This window comes from Micropterus salmoides, unplaced genomic scaffold (assembly GCF_014851395.1).
Source record: "Micropterus salmoides isolate LMB-PRFRI ecotype aquatic unplaced genomic scaffold, ASM1485139v1 Ms_hic_scaffold_5, whole genome shotgun sequence".
NCBI classification, from domain to species: domain Eukaryota; kingdom Metazoa; phylum Chordata; class Actinopteri; order Centrarchiformes; family Centrarchidae; genus Micropterus; species Micropterus salmoides.
The window spans coordinates 17,494,118-17,521,373 of record NW_024044237.1 but is presented as its reverse complement, the minus strand read 5'-3'; the positions used below and the strand labels follow the sequence as shown (position 1 = coordinate 17,521,373).

Here is a 27,256-nt window from a genome sequence, read left to right as displayed (position 1 = left end):
TCAGATGGAGTCAAGTTCAAGGTCAATTTTGGGTAATAGCGGTTAGGTTTGTGGTTTGATCCCCACCTCCTCTTAGCCACATGTCAAAGGTCACGGAGTAAGACAGTGAACCTCTAACTGCTCCCAATTTATGTGCATGGGGGAAAACAATGTTGTTGCTAAAAAAATAAATTGCTTTGGATAAAAGTGCAAGTAAATGTAAATAGCTGTAAATGAGACAATTAGAGGTGTTTTCATTCTTTTAAGACAATATCGGAGGCAGTGTTTCCCTCTGATTATGGTGTTTGCTTAGGAAAATATGATTTGTTTACTTAACTGCTTTGAAATAGGATTATGTTTTGTTTTCAGAAAGATTCATGGTACAGTATCAGTACAAACAAACCCATGCACCTCATTACACACACATATCAGTGCCTATATTCCAGGTCCTTAACTTTACCAATACTGCTGCTTTATGTCAGTACCTGTTCGCTCTGCATATATCTTTTACTGCTACTGCTGCTAGAGGCCACTGACTTTTGATACAACCCTTTTACAGCTCATGTACATTTACTGAGGTTTGATGGTGCATTTAAACCTGAAACAAATATAGATGGCTAGAATGATGAAGCCATGGATTCAGAGTTTACCCGGTCTGCTCTGTTTATGGTGCTCATACAACATTGTGTTAATGACAGCACATCAATCAGGAATAGGCATATATGTATGTATACATGTATCCCTGAGAATATACAGCAAACATTGAGTATACATTATTTAATTTAACTCACGCTTTTATCCAAAGCAACTTAATATTGCCATATATGTCAGAGGTCACACACCTCAGGAGCAACTAGTGAAGTGTCTTGCTCAGGGACACATTGGTGGATTCACAGTGGGGAATTGAACCCGGGGCTCTCACACCAAAGGCATTTATCTTATCCATTGCACCATCACCACCACCACTAGCTCTAACATAAATGGGGAGACAGTAGTGAAATATTGATGTGACCATATAAAGTGAAGTGAAGGAAATAGTAGAGCATAGCAGGAGGGGGAGGGAGGGCAAGAACCAAACAGAAGAATATTAGTTTCGAAAGTGACAGCTCCATTACTGCCATCATCCATTAATAACCAGCCAGGTCATTAGTGTGAGAAATGAATGCAGGCGCTTGCAGAGACAAACAAACACAATGCTAATCTCTGTTCTCAAACAGAGTGTCAACAGCCTGACATAAATATGGGGAATGGAAAGTGAGCAGAGAGGTCAGGGTGGAGAGAAAAGGAGATGGAGAAGCTGACGAAGGAGGAGCAATTGCAACAGACACATAAAAAGCTGACGTATGAATATCGATTTTGACGATATCAAAACAGAGTAAGGAGAGTAAGAGGGGAGATGCAGGAAAAAAGGAGAAAGAAGGGAAAGATGAAGTGAATCGATTGTGAGTTCTCTTAGAGGGCTTTTTTTTTATTTGGACAATGACAGCTCCAGTTGTTCCAACATCTGTGGAGAGCCAGCAAAGTCATTAGCGCTAAAAATTTGTCCGGCTGCAGAGAGACAAACAAACACAGCGTTGATCTCGAGCCTCAAACACAATGCCAATCATCAGCCACGTGTGTTTTTGATGAATGGTAATTAGAGTGCAAGAGGAGTAGAAAGAGAAAGAAGTGGTCTGTGGTCTGTCCTACGTGTCTCCTTGCTGCATCATTACCACGCAGGAGTCAGCAAAACCCATTTCAGACTGAAATGCCTGTTTCTGCTTTCTCCTTCACCCTTTCTTTCCACTTCTTAGCCTTTCTTTCACTTCACTCTGTCACTCTCTTTCACTCTTTCATACCTTTTATGTCTGTCTGTCATTGCCTTTTCTATTATATTATTTTCTTTTTTTATATAATTGCTCTGTTATCAGCCCTACCCGTGCCTTCCACACTTCCCACTGGTCTTTTTTTCTTTGTGTCTCTGAAAAGGAGAATCATACAATGGTACTTGATTTTTGTGTGTGTGTGTGTGTGTGTGTGTGTGTGTGTGTGTGTGTGTGTGTATTTGTACATGGAAGTCAATTACAGAAAAGTGGACAACCCGAGTAAGATAAGACAATATGCAATTTTATTGATCCTCGTTGAGAAATTGGATCTTCACAGTATCTAAACTACTAAATGTACTGTATGATAGGATTTAACCACAGAGGTGAAATATAAAGCAACAAATACAACAATGTAATACAAAAGCAAAATGGGATATGAAAAATCATAGAGTAAACATTTGCAAATGCAACCAATAATTTCAACACACGGGAGTGGTGTGTACTAATGGGAATTTATAATATACATTTTGTATGGGCATACTGCTTGTTTTGTTTAACCAAAAAAATACAATTTGTAATCCTTTAATTATTATATGTGTAAAGAATCCTTTTAATTTCCTGGCATGGTGCAAATGCAGCAGCACAATAGTTAGTGTGTTGATTTGTCTAAAAGACCAGAGATGAATGTGGTTCGCTGATAGCTGTGGCGTAATTAGAGTTTCTGATTTGAAGATCTAAATGCACCAGGGACTGTTTAGTTTCTCTGAAAGCCAGAGCCATAGAATGCTCTTTGACGTCATCTCTTATCAGTTGTTGACAGAATATGTTGGCAAACAAAGAAAATCATGACTGTAAAATTTTTAGTTAATTAGTTTATCTATCAGCTAAATGTGTTTAATGTGTGTGTAGCTGGTAACATTAGCATCTCCTGGCCTAAGTGCTACTTAGAGACACATGTACACACACACACAAACACGCACACACACATGTTTACTTATGTCACTTTTGGGGAAATAACATATACTTGCTTTCATTTGCCGGAGACTTACCCTACCTCTAACCTTAACCACTGGCCCAAAAATCCGCTTTTGTCCCAAACTGGACAAGCTGTTCCCAATCAACAAGGGCCGGTTGCTCAAAACACCTTAGGTTAAGATTTTCCTTAAAGTCTTCCTGTTAAAGTTTCCTTAAAATGTACACTGAAGTATTTAAGGTTTTCTCCTTATCTTGGTCAAAGTAAGGAAAAACCTGAGTCTACCTCTGACTCTATCTTAACTGCAACATGGCAGAATTTAAGGCGATAAAGAAAGTGAGTGTTTTGTAACCGGGAGAATCCAATGCATATGCAACACCATAGATTTGACTTCATATATTATTGATCATATCAAATACAGACCTAATGGCTAATTCCTGCTGGTAGCAGCTTTCTGCCAGTGTGGTTAGTAGCCTACTTGTATTTGTATTGGCATGGCGCGGTTCCGTTGGTTTGGTCTGTGTCATGCTTAATCCAGTACAGCACATAGTTCCAAGAGCACAGCTATAGGCCACCTACCGGCTCAACAGGTGGTAGGTGGTATTATTTTTCATCAATTAAGTAATTTGGTGACATATAGCATAGTAAGAGTGTCTGTGGATCTTACCTCACTGCACAGCGAGCCATTAACAGCAGCTTTATTGTTGGAGCAAGCTCGCTGCTGGGTGCTAGTCAACAACATTGCCAAGCAAACTCATTTTTATAGTTTGACAGTGTCTTTTTCACATGTAACATTAGCTATATCGTAATCTTCAGGGCACGTCTATCAAGTCAATTTACATACCGCAGCAACACACACACACCCACACCAACACACAGCAGTGCGGAACAGAATGGGCTGTCCACAACTGAGCTGTTAACGTTATAACTAAATTTCCACAGAAAGCAACATGAAAAACAGCTGCAGGCATCCGACAAACTACGCTCGTTAGTTAGTGAGCTTCAAATGAGGCTAACCGCCTCAGGATTACAACGTTAGTCCAACATCGCTGAGCCTGCTAGCCACATTAGCCACATAATATGCTAACGCCAAGTGACCTAACCTTTAAAATAAACAGTAAAACAACACAAAACAGAGCAACACTTACAGCTTCCAAGTTTGAAGTCAGATCCGTCTTTGAACCGTTACAGAGCTCGTTGCGGTTGTGGTACTTTTGAAGCACTAATTGATTAATTTAACATGCACTGAAGTGTAAAATATGAATGTTGCGGTTGTTGCGTTGCTTGCCATCCTCTGCGGTAGGCTTGACCAATATATATATATTTCAATTTTGCAGATATAGACCTGACAGCACAGTCGTGTTCATTGCAGCAAATTTAGACACAAAAACTTTATGAAAACTAAAATGGCACTTGCTTATATATGCATAGTGTTAGACTGAACTACTGACATAGTTGTTCAATGCTATTTCATGTAATCTTGGATTTCTACGACCGATGATGATTTGCAGTTTTGCACTCTGGGGATACAAGTGCAAGTATCTTACAAATAACACTGCTGGTTTGATGATAACATGGATCTTTAATTAATGTTTGATATTACGTGAAATTAAATGTGTGAGAGTCATCATTACACAATCTGACTTCAATTCACCACCTCACCATCAGCGTCGCCACGTACCCCTGTCTCCAAAGTGTTTATGGGCATGGGTCAACGTTTCCCTAAATGTAAGCACATTTCCTTGTTTTTTATACATCAGTATTTATACTTACAAAGTGGCGTACACACATACCAATGCTTATAAATGAAGCTCCTGGTCTATAGTCTAAAATCTGTCCCCGAAAGTTGCATAAATCAGACCCGCACATGCACACACAAACTCAGATTACTTCTCGCTCTGTGACTTGCAGCTGTGATGTTACGTCCCACTGAATACACACCGATACAAACGCAACGGCATACAAACTCGCACGCAACCAGACCCACACTCACCAGCGCACACATGCACAGAATGGCTGTTTTGATCTGTTCAATTCTGCTTTGTGGTGCAGAGTCTGTATTGGATTTGTGTTTGGAGCCAGACTGCAGCCTTATTACTGCCACTGTCATCCCACACACGATTTACGTTATGGGGACATGTGTTTTTCCCCAAAAGGAAGGCGAGTCCCTACAATATGACTGCGTAAACAGATTTATGTCCCCACAACGTCACTACGTGTTACACAGGCCCACACACACACACACACACACACACACACACAGAAAGGTGTGACCAAATAATTTTTCCAATTTTGGTGATCAGAGGCAGAAGTGCAGCCCTGGCACCGAGCAAGATCAGCACATTATTTGTAGGAGGAATACAGTATCAGAAGGTGGAGTCTAGGTGAGCTTCAGTATAATGACCAATCACATCAGCTCTTCTCATCCCCTTTAATTGGAGCAGACAGTTTTCTAATGAGCCAGGAGGAGAGTCCAGGTCATGCTCTCCTCAGAAAAACTACTTTGACGGCAATGAGACTACTGTTACAGTTACTTTTGTTTCATTATTACTGTCTGTGTTTCTTGTTTAATTAAGTGATTAACACATAGCATTTGCTAACAGTTAGTTATATCTTGGTACTTTTACATGTGCCCAATAATTCCAATCCTGAAAAAACTGATCTCACCAATAATATTTCAGTTTATGTGAAGTATTTTTATCTAGAGTGAATACAGTAGTGTTTGGCATTTTATTAACAATATACATTTTCTGACATCTCTGATGGAGGTCAGGATTAATCCTCAGGATGCATTCTTTGCTGCAGATGGTTTCACACCACACAAATCTTGAATCTGCATGGAAGAGCTCACCAGTCTGTTGCACACAAGGTTTCTGTTAGATCCTGGTGCTGTGTAATTAATTACCAAGGTGCACATGCTGTTTGACCCGCTTGTAGTCAAATCACAAATAGTTCTGTACAGTATAATGGCAACAGTATTTAATCAGCTGAAAGGAAAGACCTGAGAACAAAGAATTGTGGATGACAGAATCAACCATTAGTTGAACCCAGTGAAAGCCTTTGTTGCATTAAAAATGGCACATGATATGTGTTTACTGGTGATTTTTAACATGTATATTTACATGCAATGAACAGGACGAAAAATTTAAATCAATTTCAAAGCAGCAAAGCTCATATCATATATTATAGAGGTCTGTGCATGCAGCCATACCAATTAAGCTGCAAAAATTGCTCTTTGTGCTTGTGTTTTACGATAAGAGGTAGTGTAAGCCAGCTGAAACACAACTGAAATTTCATGCTAAATGGAGAACCAAAATTGCACACTGGCGCCAGATTTGCATAAACACCACCTTCATCCACCTCAATGCAAGATGGTTAATTTTATTTGGACCAGCAGGACAAGCAATGCATGTTACTTTCCAGCCCCAGCCTGGAGCTGTTCCTCTTTGACTATATCAAAGTACTGCTTCATATTTGTTAGATGTTTTCCATTTAGGGTCACTCTGTCATCTGTATGTTTGCCTGCTTGTTGTGATCATCCCGAATTGGACTGTGTGTCACTGGGGAGACTGAGGTCCTGATGAAAAAATGATTTAATCGTGCTCTTGCTCTGGAGCCTCTGTGTGTGTGTGTGTGTGTGTGTGTGTGTGTGTGTGTGTGTGTGTGATACCGTTGTCCTTTGCTGTCCTTCATTTTCAAATGAAATGGTTATTGCTTCAATCCTAAATTAAAAATGAAAATGGATGGATGGAAAATGGGGGGGAAATCCCTACTGTGAATTAAAGAACCTTGAAATTACTGTATTACAGAGTAGATACAGCAGGCATTGTTACTGAGCTATTTCATCAGTGGAACTATTTTTTTACTTTACCTTGATCTCTGACCTCGTGACACTTGTAGTGAGCCTCTCTTTGATTTGTTCACTGTGTTCTTTAACAGAGCACACTGCCGCAGTGAAACACACCCATCCTAGTACATCTGAGAAGAGGCAAAACATTTGTTCGTTATAGTTGTGGTGAGATATGTGAAATGTCAGTCTGATGATTTTTTTTGTTTTGCCATTTGTGTTTTCTTACTGTCACGCCACAGGTACACAAGACTTGACCAATCAAATGGACAAGTGACAACCTGTGACCGTGACATTACTGTAACACAGTGTGCACACAGCCTGTGCCGGCGAGGCAGTGTGTTAGCCGAGCAGCAGCTTTAGTGCTCTGTCAGTGTCTACACAAGATGTATTCAGGCACACACGTGAGACAGCTGACTGAAAAATGGCACTGAAATGCCTCCTGTGTAGACACAGTGCAAAAGCTCATTGGTGGCAAGAAGCACACACAGATAGATATTGTGACGACAGATGTCACACCACATAAATAAGGCACGTGACTCCAGTACATATAATGTTGTTTCATCAGGGCTGTTAGAATTGACACCTATCAAATATGTAATCGTGACCATGGGCACCTACTGTAAATAGTCCTCTTTTGTTTTGTCAGTGACAACAAAAATGTACTTGTTGTCCTGGCAACCATTCTTGGCCACAATGACAACATGAAGGTGTGTGATGTCTGCAGTGGTTCCAGGCTTATCATTAGAGTTACTAAGTGCAATTAAGTGAAATTTTTGAGAGATTTTGCTGCACTCCAGTATAGGAAAGCAGAGTTTCTCTAAACATCAGAATGGCAATAATGATCTGAATTTTCCACACACTATGAGAGGGAAGTAAATGCATTTGTTTTAATAGGTTGTGTTCACAGTTGTGCCTTAAGAGTGGATTGTCCTTGATGCAGTACTCAATTTAAAGGCTGATATAATTGATGTATTAAAGTGAGCAGTTTCAGTTGCAAGTTGCTTAATAAATATGGTTACTGGTTATATGTTTGGGAGTGTGGAGGTTTCAATCAAATCCGTATTTGAAGCAAGAAAAAGCCGCCAACGCCAATTGTCGTCAGCCCGCAGCCATATGGAGCTTAATGTGTTGTCATCCACAGAGATAAAACAGACCTCATTGACTTATACTTTTAACAAGTGCACTTCAGAGAGATGATGAGCGCCCTTTCATCCAACACAAATCTTTCTCACAATACACCTGTGGATTTTGTCAAACATTTTCAGATACTTTATTTTAGCACTGTGTTATTGCATAATTCAGTATCAACAGTTTTTAAAGAAAATTAGCTGCCACATTCGCCTCTTTAATCTCTGTTGTCAAGGTTTTCTGTTCTAAACATGCTCATGGTTTTGGTGCACTAAATCTGTTTGCAACTAATTCATGCGCTGTGTTTTACGGCACTCGGCCTGCCAGACAGGTATTGCCCAAATTCCGTGATCCATCAGATTCTGTCTAAACCCAAACCATGATCTTTTTTCCCTAAATCTAATGAAGTAGTTTTGGTGACCAAACCTAACCAAACTGTGACTCTTTCACTACGTTAACCACATGTTAGAAAGCCTATAACCAAGCTTTCTGGAAGAAAGCCCTGAGGCTTAACTTCCCATTTGGGTCACAGAATCTGACCGTCATAGATTTGGCAATGAATTTGAAATGACACATCAAGATGAAGTATCTGACCAATCTTGGGAAATATCTGTGAGTGAATGATGATTACTAGAAATCATTAAGAAAGGGTAACAGCCTGAAAGTTCCCTCACCCAAGTTAAACTCACAGCATTTTGTAAAGGAAAAGAACACAATAAATGGATGCATCTTAGTTCAAAACTGTTCTAGTTACATTTATCTGACACTTTAATCCAAAGCAACTTACAATTGCTATACACATTAGAGGTTGCACACCTCTGGGGTAACGAGGGGTACTTGCTAGCAAGTGTCTTGCTCAGGGACACAACAGTGGGTGCGTGAACCCAGGTCTCTCACACCAAAGGCAGGCGTCTTATCCATTGCACCATCACCACCAGTGCAGTTTAGTCTGTGTGAACTGAACTTTGAGCTAGCTGTTGTGTGAACACTGCTGAAACCCTTGGTTGGCACTTCTGGCCAGGACTCACTGTCACTGTGATGGAAAGGTTTTGAAGAAGATAACTCAAAATGTCACCTAGTTGAGCAGAAATTACACCTCATGAGCCAAAGTGTCTTCACAAAAAATTCTGAATTTTACATGGTGTTTTACTCAAATATCTTTGTAAGCCTGGACATTATCAATTATCAATTACTTCTTTAAATAATTATGCAGAAATGACCAAAAAATCATCTAGTTTCAGCCTCTCAGATTAGAATATTTTCTTGTTTTTGCAGTGGTTTTCTTTTTATTGCATTTCTTCCATATACATGTACTATCGTCACTGAAACTTGTCAGTCATAACAATTTCCTACATCCTCTCTCAAAATTGACTCTGTCTCTCTCCCTGTTGCACTGACAACATATTCTTTGCCCCGCATGTTCACACACTGGTGCTCAGATGCACAGTTGCAAACATAGCAGCAAACTTGCAGCCTCACGGGCACACAACATGTAAAAGAGGCTCCCTCGCTTCAGTCACATTTGGAAGTCTTGAAGTCGAGAAAAAAAAAGTAAACCCTCCAGCTCTAAAATGGAGATAAATGCCTTCACATCCATTTCTATTACTTTTCCACTCTACTATCAGCATTTTGATTAGCGTCCCTGTCAGCTTTATGATTATGATGCAGATTATGTTGATCATAACTGTTGTGATGATGGTGATGATGATTGCGTTTGCGATTACTCTGCTTATTGACTGTAGCCGCATCACAGACGCAATGTTTCATCCACTCAACTGATTCTGTGTGGAATGTGCAGTCTGGAGGAGAGAAGGAGGAGCTTTCATCTGGTCCACACCTTTTCCAGAGTGTCAAACCAAAGTGGAGCGCTTTTGTAAACAATATTTCTATTTTGTGGGTGGATATATGTGGAGGAGTTGAAATTTGTAATAAAATATAATTTTACAATGAATATAAAATCATAAAATATAGATATAACATAAAACCGTTGCATGTATTGCTCTGGGGGGGATTTCAGGACTACAGAAATAAAATGAATGAAAAAGTATCATACTGCATATAAAACAAAATTGTAAGAGCAGTATCATACACAGTATACTGTGCTATCACACACTTTTAACATGATCACTGCCTCTCCTTAATTTCCAGAACAGGTTTTGCTGATGCCTGTTGAGCCAAATTACACAAGATATGGCTTAGGGGATTATTGATTTCCTTCTTTTTTGCTCAGAAAGTTTATTATATTCATTTAGCTGCAATGAAAACTCAGTTTGTATTACTGTAATTTATATTTGTACATTCAAAGCCCCACTCCCACCATATGCATCTCAATCTTTCAATGTAGAAACAGCCTTATAGTGTATAATAGTAATATTATGCTTGTAAATTTGTTCACTGTAAACTGAGACTATGACTACATACTGTAGCATAACACTAGCATGCAAGTAAAGGAAAGTCACTGAACTGACTCAGTAATGTCCATTATGCACCATTTTCTGCCATAAGTTGGCTAAAAATGAGCTAAATTAGCCACCATAAGCTACTGGGCATACCAGACCAAGTAAGGCTGCAGCAGCAATGTAGTATTGAATTAAGGGAGGATTTTATTGCTTATGAATTTAACATTTCATTTGTAGGAGGATGAATGTTATTACCTCTATCAAGTGTAGCATAGTCTTGTTTTTTATGTCCTTGCAGGTTTTAAAACTACACTTTACATTTACCATAATGTTCATATTGTTCAAAGCAGAGGCCCGGGTTCAAAATGAGACTATTCTACAGAATATGTTCCTCTTGTTTCACAACGATGCTTTGTGAATGTGAGCTTCAAGTGCAGTCCTGCAAGAAAAGTGCTCAAACCCCCCACACAAACACAGGTTAAGACCTATAATCACAGAAATAATTTGTGGAGGGAAAGAAGAGAAAAAACAGAGAGAAAAACTTACTACTATTAACAGCCATTAGGGAGAGATGGAAGAAAAGATAACATGATAAATAGATGCGTTGGCGTTTTTCAGTATCAGCTGGCTTTTCAGAAGGGAAAGGAAATCACAAGTGAATGGGGCGGGGAAATGACAACAATGACAACTAGCAGCGGAAATGTGTCCCTTGTCATTTTCTTTTTCTTTATCTGTGAAGAGCAGGATACGTTCCAAATGAAAATGATGAAAAACAGACTACATGTCATCACGCTTTCTTTGTAGATCTTATTTGATAAAGAGTCTGAAGAGAACACACCTGACAGGCCTACACAGCACATTTCAGGCCTTGCATTGAATATCAAACAGGCTGTCTGTCTAAGTGAATGAAGTAGATCTTGTTGGTTATTCTCTGCAGCTCTCTAAACCCCACTCTCCTGACTCCTTAAACCAAAACAAATCGCATTTACAGCAAGGTTTCTGGAAATGTTGTTAAGCTCCTCCGTCACCCTGACTGAATTACTGTATCCACAGCATGACAGGAAGAGTGTGTGAGGGGCGTAGGCGTTCTTTACAGAACATCTCAATCCAGAGAGATTTTGTGTAAAAGCTCAAGCTTCAAGCACTCTGAAAGAACTCTAAAAGTGCTCCTCAGAGGAGTCACTGTTGTTTAAAGAGAATGGATTGCTTCAAGCCACAGTATCTTTAGCATCAGCCTCATGTTTTCAGTCTAATTATACTGATCCCATAATTACACAGCTAGAAAGAAGGATTTTAATAGAAGCATTAAGCCTGACTTGACTGATCTAAGCGGAAATAAAACGGCGAATAAGCCACTAAACTCTGTTGCTACCGAGTGTAGAAATACAGCGTTTCCAGTGAGCAGCTGGAGAGACTCAAGTCGATGATGCGTGTAAAAAGCACCTCCTTTGCAGCACAGCTGAAAGACGAGTGACTGGACTGATACTGTGGTTCCAACCGAGAGCTGAGTGAGAGAGTAACAAGAGCTTTTACTTACTGCAGGAAGTTCACTCTTACTGTTGCATGCATGTTGAATTCAGAATAATTAACATTGCGAATGGCTCAAGAATTACGACACGGACTTCCAGATCAGAGCACATGGCTTGGCTTTAAACCACCAGCTGGAGAAGGCGTGAAAGCAGCTGCTGTGTTTAGAATGTAGCTATGACGTCACAGCGAGACAACAGTCTAGAATCCAACAGTGCTGTCATAAAGAGTTAGTCCAGAACATGTTGTGTTCTACAGTTCTAGTTCTACACTCCAACACACTGAACTTGAAATGAGCCGTGCTGACTCAGCTTTAACTTCAGTAACCCTCCTTTACTATGAACGGCGTGACAATCCCAGGCAACAGTGATGGTGGTGGTGCTGTCTCACAGAACATCAGGTATGAGGTGCACACTTAAACACACAATCCAATCCAACAAAGCCATTCCTACTATTTATGAATAGCAGTGAAATGATGGATAAACCGATGGATGGATGGGTGTGGTGGTTCAAGGTCAATCTGGGCATGTGATGAAAACGACGCTATCAACAGCCGGACAGCTAAATAATGAGCTGAAATTCACTATATTTTTATTTCTTTTGCTATTTGTTCATTAGCTTTTGTCTTTTCCATTTTCAAATAATAATATACTTATTTTTTCCAGTGTTTCTTAAATATAACTGACAACAATCCTTCTCAGCATGTACTTCGCTGTTGCATGTTAGATATATGGAAGTATACAGATTGATTGAATTAAATGTCCCCCTAATATCTCTGATAACTAATGTTCTATATCAAACCAAATCTTGTGAATTCTTGTGAATGATCTCATTGAATCCATAAATGCAGTTCCCTGATATATTTATATCATGTTTTTTAACTTTATGGCTTAATTGATCTGTTCTGTAAATTCTTCTAAAATCAGACAAAACTTATTTTGAAAATCAGTCCAAGGAATATATTTGTTTCCATTCATGCAAAAAAAAAAAAAGTCAAGAATCAGGCTGAGATTGTGACACTTGACATGGGACATTTTGAGGAGCTATCCAAGGATTGTTCCATAAAGAATTATTTTTTGGAAGTTATATCATCTCATACTCTTTATTTTTCTCCATGTTGCTGCTAAGTTTTTTACTGTAAAGTTGAGAGATTTGTAAAAATGTTTTAATCCTTTGAAATATATATATTAAAAGAGAATGGAGGATGAATCTATTGCTCTTACTCTATAATATAGTTATAGAGTAAAGAGCAATAGATTCATTAGGCAAAAGGCTTGAGTGCCAAGATAGAGGGTAGGTTTAAGGTGTCAACCTTAAACCTACCCTCTAACTTTGGAAGATATAAAACCTTCTTGTATTATAAGTCTGTGCTAATTATTATTATATATTATATCCTGAGACCACTGAATATTCACAAAAGTCAAAGATTTCTCCTAGTTAAATACATCAAAAGATCATCAGCAAATAAATTTAGTCAGTATTGATGTTTATCTACAATATACTGAATGTATATATTACACTGTAAAGCTTGAGCCAAGTGTGATTCTCTCTGCAAGCGGCTCTATTGCTGAAAGGAGTATGAAACCAAAAGCCAAAAAACATAGGACTTTCTTAATGCTCCCTGACTGAGCTATACATCATCACAAACAGGTGAACAAAAGAATTGGGTTTGTAAGGAACGGATGAAAATCCTCGCCTCAAAAAGGGTAAAATAAGGCTTCTATCGACCAATGAAAGCAGTGGGAGGGTGCTTGTCCCAGGAGGGCTCATTAAATTAGATTTTGTTTTTGTTAACTAAAAAAAAGAAGGACCTTTTTCTTAGTCATTTCCGACATGACTCGATTGAAGGAATAGTAATAGGACCCCTCCATACAGTACAATTATCCAGAAGTGGTTGCAATGAAGAGATTCTGATTAGAAGAAAAAAACACAATGTCACTGTATCACCCCTGCAGAGTGAAAGCGCATCCTTCAGCCAATCAAAGTAGAGATCACCCGCTTGGAAGGGCCAATCCCCATGTGGCCTTGTTAGGGACCTGGTGTTGTTTGTTTGTCGAGAGAGAGTTGAGATAATAGCAGGTTAGACTGAGAGAGTCGATGAGGAAAACACAGCAATTTTGTGTGTGGTTCTGTCTCTTTCGCTCTCTCAAACGCATTACCTTCTTCTGAAGAAGGTAATGCGTTTGGTTCTGTGTTGCTCTGGTCCAGTGTGGAGACGGTGCCGTAGGTGAGGAGACAGAAAGAAGACCTCGGTGTTGTTTAAAATGTTGTGATACTGGTGCCAGTACTGTTTGTGAAAGTTGGTATCAAAAATGACACTTTTTTTCAGGACCTTGTTTTGAGAAACTGAAACATATTTTTCTATAAAACCATTTAGCCAAAGTTCTCAAATGTTTATGATGTCTAAACAGAAGAAGCTTAAAGGCTAAGGCTAAGAATATTAAATGGCAGCTTCTGGTACTTACTTTACTTGCCATCTTTCAATGCTTGCTGCTATGTAGGCATTTTGGTGTGTACCCAAAATAGTATTGATACCTAGCACTGTCCACTGCCTTGCTAATGGATGCAAAGGTATTATTGTATGTGTGCTCACGGGTGTGCCTGCATCTCTTTTGTTGGGGAATTCTGCTCCACTCATGAATTGGGATTTGTGGCTATGATGATCCAGAAGAGACTGACCCCCTGGAAACAGATCTGACAGGATTAACCGCTCAGACTGGAAAAGGTCAAACACCATCTGGGTTCATGCGCCCTACTGATCCTAAAAGAGCTCTGTTCCTCTGTTTGGTTGGCTCCCGCTCTTTAATGACCTACTGGACCACAATGTTGACTGGGATAGAACGGGTTTACACTGTAAAACACTTACCTTTTAAGTTTTTAATCATCACAATAATAGGCCTAATTTGTCACAATATGGAAAAGTCTACTACTTCTCCTCATATATAAGTAATTAATTTGCAACATGTTCAAGTAAGTCAGTAATTAAGGTGAATTATTCATGACTTTTCATCATATGTTTTTAATGTTTTACTAACAGGTAAGTGATGATTGCTTATTTTTTGTCAGTTAATTGACAATGGCGTGTGTTCATCATCACTGAGGCCATTTTGATAAATCACTTCCAAACTGCACTGTATCGTAACTGTCATGAATCCCTAATGAAAGAAATACACTTGAAAATCAAACAACTGACAAAATCACAAAAAAGACACACCAGCATGAAACTTTAGTAAATTTCCCCAGTGTGGGATCAATAAAAGTCTATCTTAAACCACATCAGTATATAACATTTAAAAAAACAAACTAAACTCTACTTTCACAAACTGAGTTGTGATCTAATGAAACACTATGGAATTGAGCCTTGAACAGTGTTGACAGAACAATATCTGTACCATTCATCTTGAAATATGAAAAAGGATCAAGTGCATTTCTTGTGTGGGCTTTAGTTTTGATGGAGTGGGCTTAGTTAGATAAAGACGCTTCTCAGCTGTAGCTAACCTGAAGTACTCTGCTACGACGTCTTAAATCAGCACCGCCACGTTTGCTTCATCTCTCTCCTTCATGCTCTTCTCCTTTCCTCCATCTCTGTGCTTTTTATCCTGCATTCGCTCTTCCAATTTATTCTCCTTATTTTCCTTCATCAGCACCTTTCCCACTTTTCCCTTTGTTTCCCACACTGACTCCGTTCCTGAGTAAGCCTTTTAAATTCCTGTGGGACTGTGTGAAATTAGCTCCTGGCTGCTGTGGGTGGTAGAGCTGTTTGTGCGTGTGTGTGCGTGTGTGTGCGTGTGTGTGGGGGGGGGGGGGACTAGTCTTGGTACTCTTTACTACTTACTTTGAACAGACATAATGCAGGCTGCTGTTTTCCCATTGTGTTTATATGACAGTGACAGTGAAGGAGATATTTGTCCAGAGTGCTATCCTGCTTAAAATCCTCTTTTCTGTCCTCAAGCGGCAGTAATGCTGGGTTTGTCTAAAAAAAACCACATTATTTGTCCGTGTTTGTGTGTGTGTGCATGTGTGGGATCTGTTGTTATGGCCAAGTTGTGGTCCTGTGGATCAGATCTTGGCTTTTGCCCTACGCCGTGTTGTTTCCTTGTACAAGATGCACCCTTCGGTGATAAATATGGAAATCAAGGAAAGTTTACAGTATTCTTGTACATAAATAGTTTTGATACTCCTTTCCTAAACATAGAAACTGTTATGAGTTGTATTTTTTCCCCTGTGGGTTTCTGGGTTTTGCCATTGTTTCATGTGTCCTTCTGTTCTGCCTCTGTTTCTCTCGTTTTGTTCATGTTTAGTGTTTACTTTTGGTCTGTGTACTTCTGTGTTATTTTTGCCCTTGTCTGCTCTGTGTTCTCTTTAATCCCTGCTTCAGTCTGTATTCATTGTTGGTTGCAGATCTTGGTGATCTGTTATGTGTTCTGTGACCTGTGTCATGTCTGTTCCCCCAGTTATCACTCTGCATGCCAGTCTCTCTCTTTTCCCCTGCTCTCTCTCTACCTGCCTGTGTCTTGTTAGCCTGTCCCTCACCTGTGTACCTCCTCCCAGCTCATTAACCCTGTGTATATATCCTTGCTTGTTTCCCCTCAGTCTTCGTTTGGGCATTGTAGCGTGTAGACGCTCTGTCTTGTGTTGTATCGCTTTTGCCTGCCCTGCTCGTCACCCTGTTTCTGTGGATTTGGATTTGGATTTCTATTTGGATTGTGGTTTTTGGACTGTGTGTCAGCCACCCTGCCAGTAAGTGTGCTCGCCTTTTGTTCGTTTTAATAAACCTTTTGAACTATACCTCCTCTATGTGTCCTGCATTTGAGTCCACCAACCTTCTCCACACCTCAAACCATGACACAAACACCCTTATTTTGCTTTTGCCCAGCAGCTCTATTGTTTCTGGTAAGAAATACTACACATGCTGATCAACCTTAAAGAAAAATAAGATACAAATTGAGGATTTACAGTATAAAGGGGTCAATAAATGCTTCAAATAAAGTGCTTGTTAGATTGACAACAGCTTCAGAAAGCCCCTCCCCCAATGTCTTTCCAACATCACAATTGTCTGATAATATTTGTAGCTTACCAAAACCAACAATCCAACATTCACACCCACTTCACACAGCAATTTGCAGGGTGCGTAGAGGTGTGCAGGATTTTTTAAAATTACTTCTGTCAGTGCTTGTATACACAAATAATTGCAACATACCTTTGTAGAAATATTATTCCATTTGAATTATTATCACATCTTGTCAACTATTTTGATTTGATAAGTCCATTTTAAGCAAAAATGCTAAACATTTGAATCCTCCAGAATCTCTGAGGACGTGCTGCCTTTCCGTGTTTTTCTTACGTTAAAGTAAGTTGAATGTCTCTGGGTGTTGAACAAGAAATTAGCAGGCATCACCTTGGGCTCTAGGAAATTATGAAACATTCACAGGTTTTTGATTTTGATTAATGGAGAAAATATTCAGCAGATTAATTAGAAAAGAATATGTTAGTTGCAATACTAATTCCTGCAAACTGAAAATATTCTGCACGTTTAAATGTAGCACAAGTACTATACTGTATATGTGGTGCATTTATTTGGTGAGATCTGATCTCAGCAAGATTTTATATTCAACACGAATATCAGCCTTTTTGTTCAGGCATCAGAATTACTCTAAATATATATATATGAGAGAGATAGGCAGGCAGAAAGTGAACATTTTGCCCTCAAAGTTGATGTGTTAGAAGCAGGAAAAATGGTCAAGCGTAAGGATTTGAGCAACTTTGACAAGTGCCAAATTATGATAGATTGATGACCATCTCCAAAACGGTCTGCAGTGGTCAGTACCTATCAAAAGTCGTCCGAGGAGAGAAAATCTGTGAACCGGCGACAGGGTCATGGGCAGCCATAACATGATGACCAGCAGGTGTTATGGCTGATCGGTGTATGTAACACTGCCTTTATATATGGGGCAGAGAATTCAATTCAATTTTATTTATATAGCACCAAATCACAACAACAGTTATCTCACAGCGCTTGTGGAAGTGGATATACAGTATTTGCTCAGCTTCAACTATGTATATAGTTTGGATGACCTCCAGAAAAACCCACCCATTGAAAAAACTATATTATATTTATTTATTATGACTATAATTTATCCATAACAAAGTGAAAAACAGACAAATGGTTATTTCCTGTTCGCATATAGCTACATAAAAACACTTTGTGAAAAGTTTAGTGTTTAGTGTGGGGCCTGATGTGGATGTTTTGTCTGCATTCATTTGACTTGCATTTAGTTTGACAAAGCCTTAGAGACAGGTTTGTATTAGCACTAACACACACACACACACACACACACACACACACACATACACACACAGTAAGACATGAGAGCTTCTTCCCACAGGCCTCTTTTGAACTTTCTACTGGCATTTACTCTGTGAACAGACAACAAAACAAGACAACAAGAAGAAAGACAGAAAGTGTCAGAGCAGAAATAAGACAACCGAGGAAGGAGTTGGTGAAAAAGGGGAAGTGAGAGAAGCTGAGCGCAGGACTGCTCTGAGTGGTTTGGGACAGCTCAAACATGTAGAGGGAGGAGGAAAGTCTGCAAAGGGGGACTGAAGTGGTGGAAAGAGAGGAGGAGGAGAAAAGCATTAAACAGAGCAGAGTAATGCACTTGCAGTAAAGAAAGGACATTTATCTCGCCGTCCTCCTGAGCTCTTCCCTTGTTTCCCCAGTGGAACAGACAGATAAGAGAGCCTGTGTATGATTGGCTTAACACTTGGCCCGCCGCCACGGCTGCACTATCACTGTGGGATACTGACAGGAGCAGAGGGATTCCGTCAGATAGGATGGTATTTAAAAAAGATAGGATAGTTTTGTATAGGCTGTTAGCTTAGTGAATTTAAATCAGTGTATTTGAATTCTGCATGTGAACTTGGAACAAAATTTGCCCAAATGCACAGCTGTAAGTGACGTCTATGAGGGGCCCTATCACACTCCTTTTGCCTAATTTCCTCCACTTTTCAGACATTTTCACAGTGAGACTCAATAGATGTATCTGTAAAGCGTAGTAACTCTCTTGCAGAGGGACACACTTAGAGAGAGAAAAACATTGATGCCATATGCATATATTCTAGTCTTTTGCCTCCTTTGCACTAATTTTTTGGTGCTTTACTCTTTTGCGTTCATTTATCTCCACTCTGGAGCCTTCTTGCGGTTCATCAATGCAAATATGTGGATACAATTACAGCCAATGTATCTTTTTATATCAGCCGAGGTTTCCTCAAATGCAACAAAATGAAGATCTAGCCTCCGAATAGAAAGCAGAAAGAGAGTAAAAAAAAAAGAGAAAAATCTCTCTGGGATTTCCGCTGCTTCTTTCGAAATATAATTTCTGTACCACTTTCACATTATTCAGCTTTGCGTATTTAGATGTATTGAAAGCACAACAAGACCAAGTCGGAAGCAGCATATATTTATAATTTTCTGCTCAACAGTGACATGTCAACATCTGTCAGCTAGAGGAAGCTGAAATGTTCAGAGCAAGCTGTTTTGTATTTTTCCTGGAGCAGGGAAAAGAGACAGCTACAGCTTTGTTTTTCACACCAAGGAAAGGTTATATGTGAGAACTGAGACTGTTAGCAGCCAGCAGCAGCAGAGTCTATTCATCATCATCTAGCTTGTGGCTGCACACTTGCTGGTGGAGCTCACCTCACAGATAAGAAAATCAAGGACTGTACTCACAGTACACTAGTCTGACAGACCTGTAGTCAAGTAGACAAAAAGACAAGAAAGGGCACTTCCTATTATTGTTCTTTGTAACCCGTTTCCTCAGCCAAAGAGCCAGGGGCAGCAGGCAGCAAACCTGCAGCCTTGTCAAGCTAATCTAGTGGCATGCTTTCTTATCTATTATTTTTTACACTGTGTCCACCAGCCTGTGTCACCCCCAGCTTTAGATGTAGGTTGACCTAGACTCGCCTGTGAGCTGTTGTAAGGCTTACACAGCGAAGACATGCTCTTCTGACAGCCAAAAGTGACTTGGGAACGGTTACAAACATGAGACTTAGCTAGGTGTGTGGAGAAAATGTCTGGATCACAAGCAAAATGTTTCAGTCTTTGAATTTCTTCCTTGTCACTTTCCTTCTGCCTCTGCCTTGATCTCATTCTCCTCAGTTCTTACTCTGTCACTGTGTTTAACTTGAACTTGAACATGGTTGAGATTTTCTTCTCCTCTTTTCTCTTTATCCTTGTCCTTTACTGACTCGGCCACTGTGTCAAGCAGTCAGTCAGTTCTTCACTCATTCGCTAACTCAATGATGGGGACACACTGGTATGGGTTCTTGACAAAATATACAAAAGTATTGGCACATACAATACCTGGCAAACATAAACATGATAGTAATTATAATAGTTTAGATGATATGAAATGATGATATGAATTTAGATGGAATTAAATGATTTTTTTTTTTTATTTAATATCTCTAGGTTTTGAACATCTGGTCAGACAAAACAAGCAAATTAAAGAAATCATTGGCAAGGAAATTGTGACATTTTTCACAATTTTCTGACATTTTAATGACTAAAGTATTATAATAGAAAAAAATAATAGACAGATTAATCAATAATGAAAATAAGTGCTGCCCAAAATGTATCCTTTCTTATCCATCTGAGGTATGAGATATTTCTTTGCATGCAAAAGACAATTCATTTTAATGTTTCATGTACCTTCAGATAACAAGATAACAACAATTGGAGCATTCCCCGATCGTGTCTCCAGATTACTCTGGAATCTTTTAGGCATCAAATAAGTTTCATTTTTGACTATACAAATCCAAAAATGTACAAAGTGAGCCCAACAGAGGGTAGATATTACAATAAGCCTTATTCTACTTCAGTTTTTCTCTTCTTTCCTTCATTAGCTGGTTTCTATGCACATACAATTGTTATTAAGATTAATCACTCACTTTAGGTAAAAGGGATTTTGTTGTCAAATAATTCCACATAAATTCAGTCACATACTGTAGCTCACACAATACATTTCTTTACTCCTTTTTGCCTTTAAGAGTGCCTTTTATTCACACGCAAAAACGAAACCCTTCCCATTCATTTGATTTTTTTTTTTTTGCATCATTCAAAATATTCTTAAAAAGCATGGCATTTGGATGGAAATGTGACTGCACCCTGACAACTGGTCATTTTGGGTCTAAAGTGCCATTCATGTACACGACTCTCTTTTTCTCGACTGTTTTCTGTCATTTCTACTCTTTGTGTGCTCCTCATTCTGTTTCTTTAGTGCTGCTTGAAACCCTCTATTCACGCATCGGGAATGTGCAAAGATTGCTGTTTCTCAGAGCTCCATCACCAGTCTCTTCATTTGTCTTTCCCTTTTGCTTTGTTTATTCCAACTCTAGTTTTCTTCCTAGTTCCCCCTCTCTCTTCACTACACTTTTCTTGTTAAACTAACCCTATCTCTCTCCTCTTTCCACCACTCTTCTCTCCTAATAAATTGAATTTCATGTTCAATATCCTGAAACTTAGAGAAAGTACGAGAAAAAAGAAAAGGAAGCCAGTTCGGAGAGGATATTGGAAATAAGAAAGAAATCTGAAGGGTGCAAAGATGGGAAGATATACTGAATATCAGACTGCTCAGTGAAGGTTTTTGCCTCATTAACGTGAAAAGAAAAGGACAGAATGAAGAGGAAAGCATGTTTTTTGATGTTCAGCTTTGAGCCACATTGTTCAGTTGAGGGATGTTTTCAGCAGTGAAAAAAAGAGGAATAGAAGAGAGAGGAAGAGAGTTGATGAATGAGGGAGGCTATAAAAATAGAAAGCTAAGAGGAGAAGGGGGGACGTAAGCAGAAAGAAAAGAAGTCGTTTGTCTCAGTTTAGAGAAGCTGGATTGGCTGTGAATACAAATGTTGTCATTTGCTAGCCAGAGCCTCACATAATTTTACAGTCAGAAGGAATTCACTGTTGTAATATGATAGAGCCACGTTTGTTTTTAGCCTAAGTGTGTGTGTGTGTGACAGAGAGTGCAAATAAGACAGAGGGAGCAGGCAGGAAAGGTTGGGGACATTCCGATAAACTATTAAATTGAGTTTGTTTAGCTATCAACAAATGCAGGTGCAAACTGCAGTGTATGTGCAAAATATGTATGTGTGTAGTAACACGCTGCTTGATTTTTCTCAGCGCCACATGTAATATTCAGTGTTACCTGTCTGTTCATATAAATGAGATGCTGCCTGTCAATCTTGAGGCTAGAGACACGAATACTGGAAAGATTCCAGTGGAGCTGCTCTGCAAGAAAGCAAATGCCCATCTCTGTCTCTCTCTCTCTCTCTCTCTCTCTCTCTCTCTCTCTCTCTGTTTCCTTGAGGACATTCCTTCATTCGCCTCTTCTTAAAATCCTCAATCTATGCTCATTTTCCCTTTGCTTTACTATAAAGCACCATTCTTTTTCTCCATTCTCTGAACTACTTCACAGATCAGCTATAGATACATTTGGGTTGACGGCATTGCATCCCACTTGTAAACTAAAGCAGTAATGCTTTCATGCAAGTAAAATATTTATTTTTTACCCTTTAGTATGTCCAAGAGATCCTGTAGAACATGCAACTGCATCTTAGGGCCATTATAGATATTTTTTTTAAAAGTGGGGGGGAGTAGTAATATTCAGAGAAAAACAATTGTTTCAAAAATTTTTCAGTCATTAATACGTAATACAAGACAAGAGTCAGTGCATACATAAGAGAGAAGGTGGAGCTTTCAGACACTGTGGCAGATATGAGAGACTGCAAAGATGCAACTTGAAAGCATGTGTCATCTCTTGTCATTTAGAGATGCAGTTATTCCCCAGTTTGTTATGCTTTTGGAAGTATCTCATAAAATTGGTTGGTGACAGTAGCTTAGATGTGACGGCTGTTGTTATTAACATATGCGTACCCTGCTTTAAATAGAGTACAGGGCCTTTAATAACACAAGCACATCGGAAAAATTGTGTTGAGTTTTTTCTTGTAAATTTGTTGCTTAAATTTTTTATATCTAATATGCCATCGGAAGAACATGTTACATTACAGGTTGAAAATATAGTTATCAAGTGCTATTGAAATAAAGGTTATAAGCCAAAGCAAGTTTGAAATAGATGATGTGACTGCAAATGAACAAATCGCACTGAATGTTCTGTGCTGTTATTAGCTGCTCCAAAAAAACCTGAATGTAAAATCCCCAATACTCTGCTCCATGAAATATATTTCACCTTTATTCATCTCCATTCAATCCTCACATTACAATTCTGAGCAGCATGCTGACAACAGGCCAAGTAGGGACCTCTAAAAACCTAAAAATCTGCCTGTTTGTGCTGCTGATGATCTATTGCAAGCTGGGCTGGGTACACTCTGCACATGTTTCCTGGCCAAAGTTCCACTTTTACAGTTTTTTGTGTTTTCGATTCTGATTACATTGCAAGAAATCATGGATTGAAAGTTTGCTGATTTGTAATCATAAGCTAGCAAGTAATAAGCATTGTGCATTAAAGACGATTTGGCACTACTGTCTTCTTCAGAATCAAAATGCTGATCTCTGAGCACTGCTTTGACTGTTGGTATAAATGTGTTTAGTTTGACTCTGCCACTGCAGTAATGGCAGCTCTGACAGATTAGTTTATACTCAGTTTGTTCTGCCAGTTAAAGCTAACCTACATGACCTCACTTAGCAAATTATAGATTCAAGAAGTTTTACTATATAAAAGTGCTACGCTATACATCAAGTCAGTATATTCTGTCAGAGGTTCGTGTGACAGCCTTTGAAAAGCATTTTCAATTACATAACAATGTATTAAACTCGAGAGTCCTACATTCTGATATACTTTTATTGGGTTAGGTAAAATTATCTTAAAGTTTTGGTGTCATTTTATTCAATTGATGAGCTTGACTGACTTGGGTGACTTTGCACACTTTTATGTTTCACAAATCAGATATTTCTTTCCCTACTGATGAGGACAGCGTTTCTTACAAGAACAGGCTCATTGAATGTACTCTTTTATCAGATCCCAGACCAGAATTGTCTATAAGTAGTATGCAGCCTAAGGAGGAGAGCAGAGACTTGGTGGAGAGGAAGGAACGAGAGGAGGAGGAGCGGGGAATGAATTAGAGACTATGGGGAAAATATGAGGGAGGGAAGGAATTCGGCAAGGTTCCAGACCCATGAATAAAATGCATAAAGTACACAGTAAATTTTTAATGCTGTTTAGTTTCCACCGAGAGGCCAGATTTGCATCCTCATCCCCTGATTATGACATCTTCAGTCAGCACTTCGGGCATGGCTTTGCCTATTTTAATGTTAATGCAAGAATTTGTGCAAACCAATACCAACTTGAGAGATTAAGCGCATGCACACACACACGTTCAGTGAAGGTTACTTCTGCTGAGAGAAGCCAATTGGACAGAAGCCATTCCCACTTTGGTTCCCTATCTGAATCAATTCTGTTCCTTCTCTACCTCTTCCTGTCAAAGCCTTCCTCAGGGATCTGCTATCAGATAAAATCTCAGGCCCATCACTTTAAACTTGGGTTGACCTGCTGTAGACCCAGAAGACAGAATGAAGAGGTCATCACAGAACTGAAAGAACTTTTTAAATTGTCCTCACAAAAAACACTGGTTTGGCTACCCATGTTAGCATTTTTTTTTACAAGTAACATCTTGCTGCAGTGCAAGCAATGAGTGCATTAACATTAACACTTTTTATGCCCTGCTTTGAGTCTTCCATGGTTTTGATCATATCAACCTTATATACACAATTATGAAATTATGCAGCTTTCTCATGACTGCATGGGTGTAGGTTTGGCTTTTACTCTTTCATATCCAGAAAATTATTAATTTCTGTTCCAACTTAGTTACTCTGTGGTTCATGAAAGAGAAGAAAGTCTATTTATGTGTACCGACCACATCTGCCAGACAACGATCACCTGATACCGATCCGGCATATTGGATCGATGCGTTCCTAATAACCACTGTCTGACTTTTTCTTCTATATCAGCATGTGAATCACCATTACATTGTTTATTGTTTGTCTTACATAACTTGCGTTAAGGAAGCACCTGCACCTGAGATTTATCAGAAACCTGGATAAGGTGTTGTCACATGTCACAGTATCCTGATTTCTGTCAATGTACACCTGCTGGCATATGGAGGTTTCTGGTCCTGGGATATGATGTTTACATGTACCAATACATAATTCAAAGACTGTCCTCCACAGTAAAACAAGATCTTTGGTAATTTGTTGACAGTCTAACTTTCACACTAGAAACTGGGGTTCCCATCACCACAGTCCACAGACCATGTATACTGTATATGCCGATTTGTAGTTTTCACCAAGTTTTTTTCACTCTTTTCCTACTACATTTCGTCAATGAGATGTCTGCCCCTTATCTTCCTGTGGGGAGGCTGTCTGAACACTGCAGCCTAGTTTAACTTGATTGTCTAGCTGCTGAATAGTAGTGTCTAATGGAACTACTCACTGCGACATGAAGGTGTTTGAACATAGACATGCAGTCAGTTAACCATAATTAAAATGGAGGCACTGCTAAATGCACTGCCTCATGTACGGTTTTATAATAAACAAATCCCATTTTCACAGCTGTTGTGCCAGATCTTAAGCAGATATAAATTAAAACCTAATAAAGACTTAGTTAAATGGTTGAAAAATTTGCTTGCCAACAAGCTCCTTCAGTGTTTTCAACTTTAAATGGACTCACTTGAAAGACTTCCTTCACTGTGAAACTTACTGCTGAAAATTACAGCACCACCTCCAACAAAGGTGAAATGATTATAATGAAACAGTTTTATCTCCTGGTAATCACTTTAAAGGGTTTGAATGACATTGGGGCAGTGTCACAGCAAACTAAACAGCCAGTTAATGCTTTGAGATGAGTGCAGTAAAATATTAATGGGGGTCCTAGGCAAAGAAAGGTTATCCCTGAGACTTAGATTGAATAATAAGAGGGCTAGTAGCAACTGCTATGAACCTTAAGTAACACCAGCTAGTAAAAAACAGTGCAGGTAGCCTACATCTCAGGCAATAGCACATCATCAGCAGTCCTCTGGTGGGCACAGTAAATGCTGTTATCTGATGATAACAGATGAAACACTTGCTCTTGTATACAACATGTTTGTAGCTGCAGGTCAAAATGAACTCAGCAGAAAGCACCAACATGTCGCCAATTGCCCAGATGGTACAGAAATCAACAAGACAACAAGTTTATTTATTCCACTGGATCTGGTTCAGATAAAGCCACACAGAAGTATTCACGAATTCTAAACAGACCCTCGAATGGCCTGTGATCCAACCTGGTCATTGGGTTACCCATGGGTGTTGTAAACAGGTACAGAAAGAACCCGTTCTCACTCCCAAGTCATCACATACGGACACATGGTCAAGACCCGTTGGCGTCCGTTTGTAATGAACTAGGAAGCACCTAAGTGTCATAGTTCTATGAACTGGGGGAAGCCCTGTAGTGTAATTTATGAACACTAAAAGCAGGCGTAGTGTGACAGTGGTTGGGGTGGTTCAGAAACCAGACCTACATGTCCAAAAACGCATGCAAGGGGCCTTGACCAAACGTTCATGTTAGAGTCAGAAGCTGAGAGACTGCTACTCTGCTAAGCTATTTAGCTTCAGTAGGAGTTCAGCTGAGTTTTGTTCTCCGTCATAATTAAATTTAGTTGTGTGGAATAGCAAAGTGAAATACCAAGATGGTGGTTCATTAAAATGGATGTTTTTTAAGGACAGATTAGCTAATAGCTAGTAAATTTAGTGAGTAAATTTAGTTTTAGCATTAGCTAAGGCTAGCCATTGCTATCTCCTCAGCTAGTTTTCTCTTCATATATCTCTCCTGTCTGGCAGTATGGCTCACATGCTGTTTTCACGTAAATCCTACATTTCTATGGCATATTAAGTTTAATATAGTAAAACAGATGCCAAAAATTCAGATTGTAGTCGTAACTCAATTTTGAAATTTTGGCTTTGTAAAGGGCAAAACATACAACACCCTCATTCAGATAAGGAAAAACCTCCACACACAAAAAAACATTTAACACTCTCTTCTCCTCTCCTCTCAACCACATTTTAGCACATTAAAAAGGCACTAAATTCATATACCCCTTTTCCTCTTGCTTCTACTTTTGCACAAATTCCCTGCTTCTCCCTCTTTCTTTCTCCTCTCCCTCTTTTCCCTTTATGCCGCACCTCAACTCTAAGCCTGTACAATTTGCCCTCAATGTGTTTCAAATTACATGCCACATCAAATAAGCCTGTCTCATAAGGCTGCGAGTGCAAGTGTGTGTATGTGTGAGTCCTTTGGTATTCTACCTTCAGAATCAGATTCCTATTAAATGAATCTCTGGAGTTGAGCTCAGTATTCAGAATGAGTAGCGCAGGGTTGCAATAGATCTGATAGACATAGTATACTGTGCCATTATCACTGACCTTTCTTTCTTTCCTCTCTCCCTTCTGTTTCTCTGCCTCTCTCCTCTGCAATCATTTAAAGGAAGCGGAGGTAAGTAATCAACATTATGTTTATAATTTGATAATAATATTTTGAAACGTATCCTTCGA

The 27,256-nt window shown here is 39.2% G+C and overlaps 1 protein-coding gene across 3 annotated transcripts in view; it reads left to right on the top strand.

Moving 5' to 3' along the window:
- Positions 1 to 27,256, top strand: part of spock1 (SPARC (osteonectin), cwcv and kazal like domains proteoglycan 1) — a 109,504-nt gene that overhangs the window by 20,380 nt on the left and 61,868 nt on the right. For 2 of the 3 annotated variants that reach the window (XM_038700095.1, XM_038700096.1), the window contains exon 3: positions 27,189 to 27,197. The exons of the other annotated variant lie outside the window; for it this stretch is intronic. In XM_038700095.1, coding sequence (XP_038556023.1) covers positions 27,189 to 27,197 — 9 coding nt within the window. The remainder of the gene's footprint in view (positions 1 to 27,188; positions 27,198 to 27,256) is intronic. 3 annotated transcript variants of the gene reach the window in all.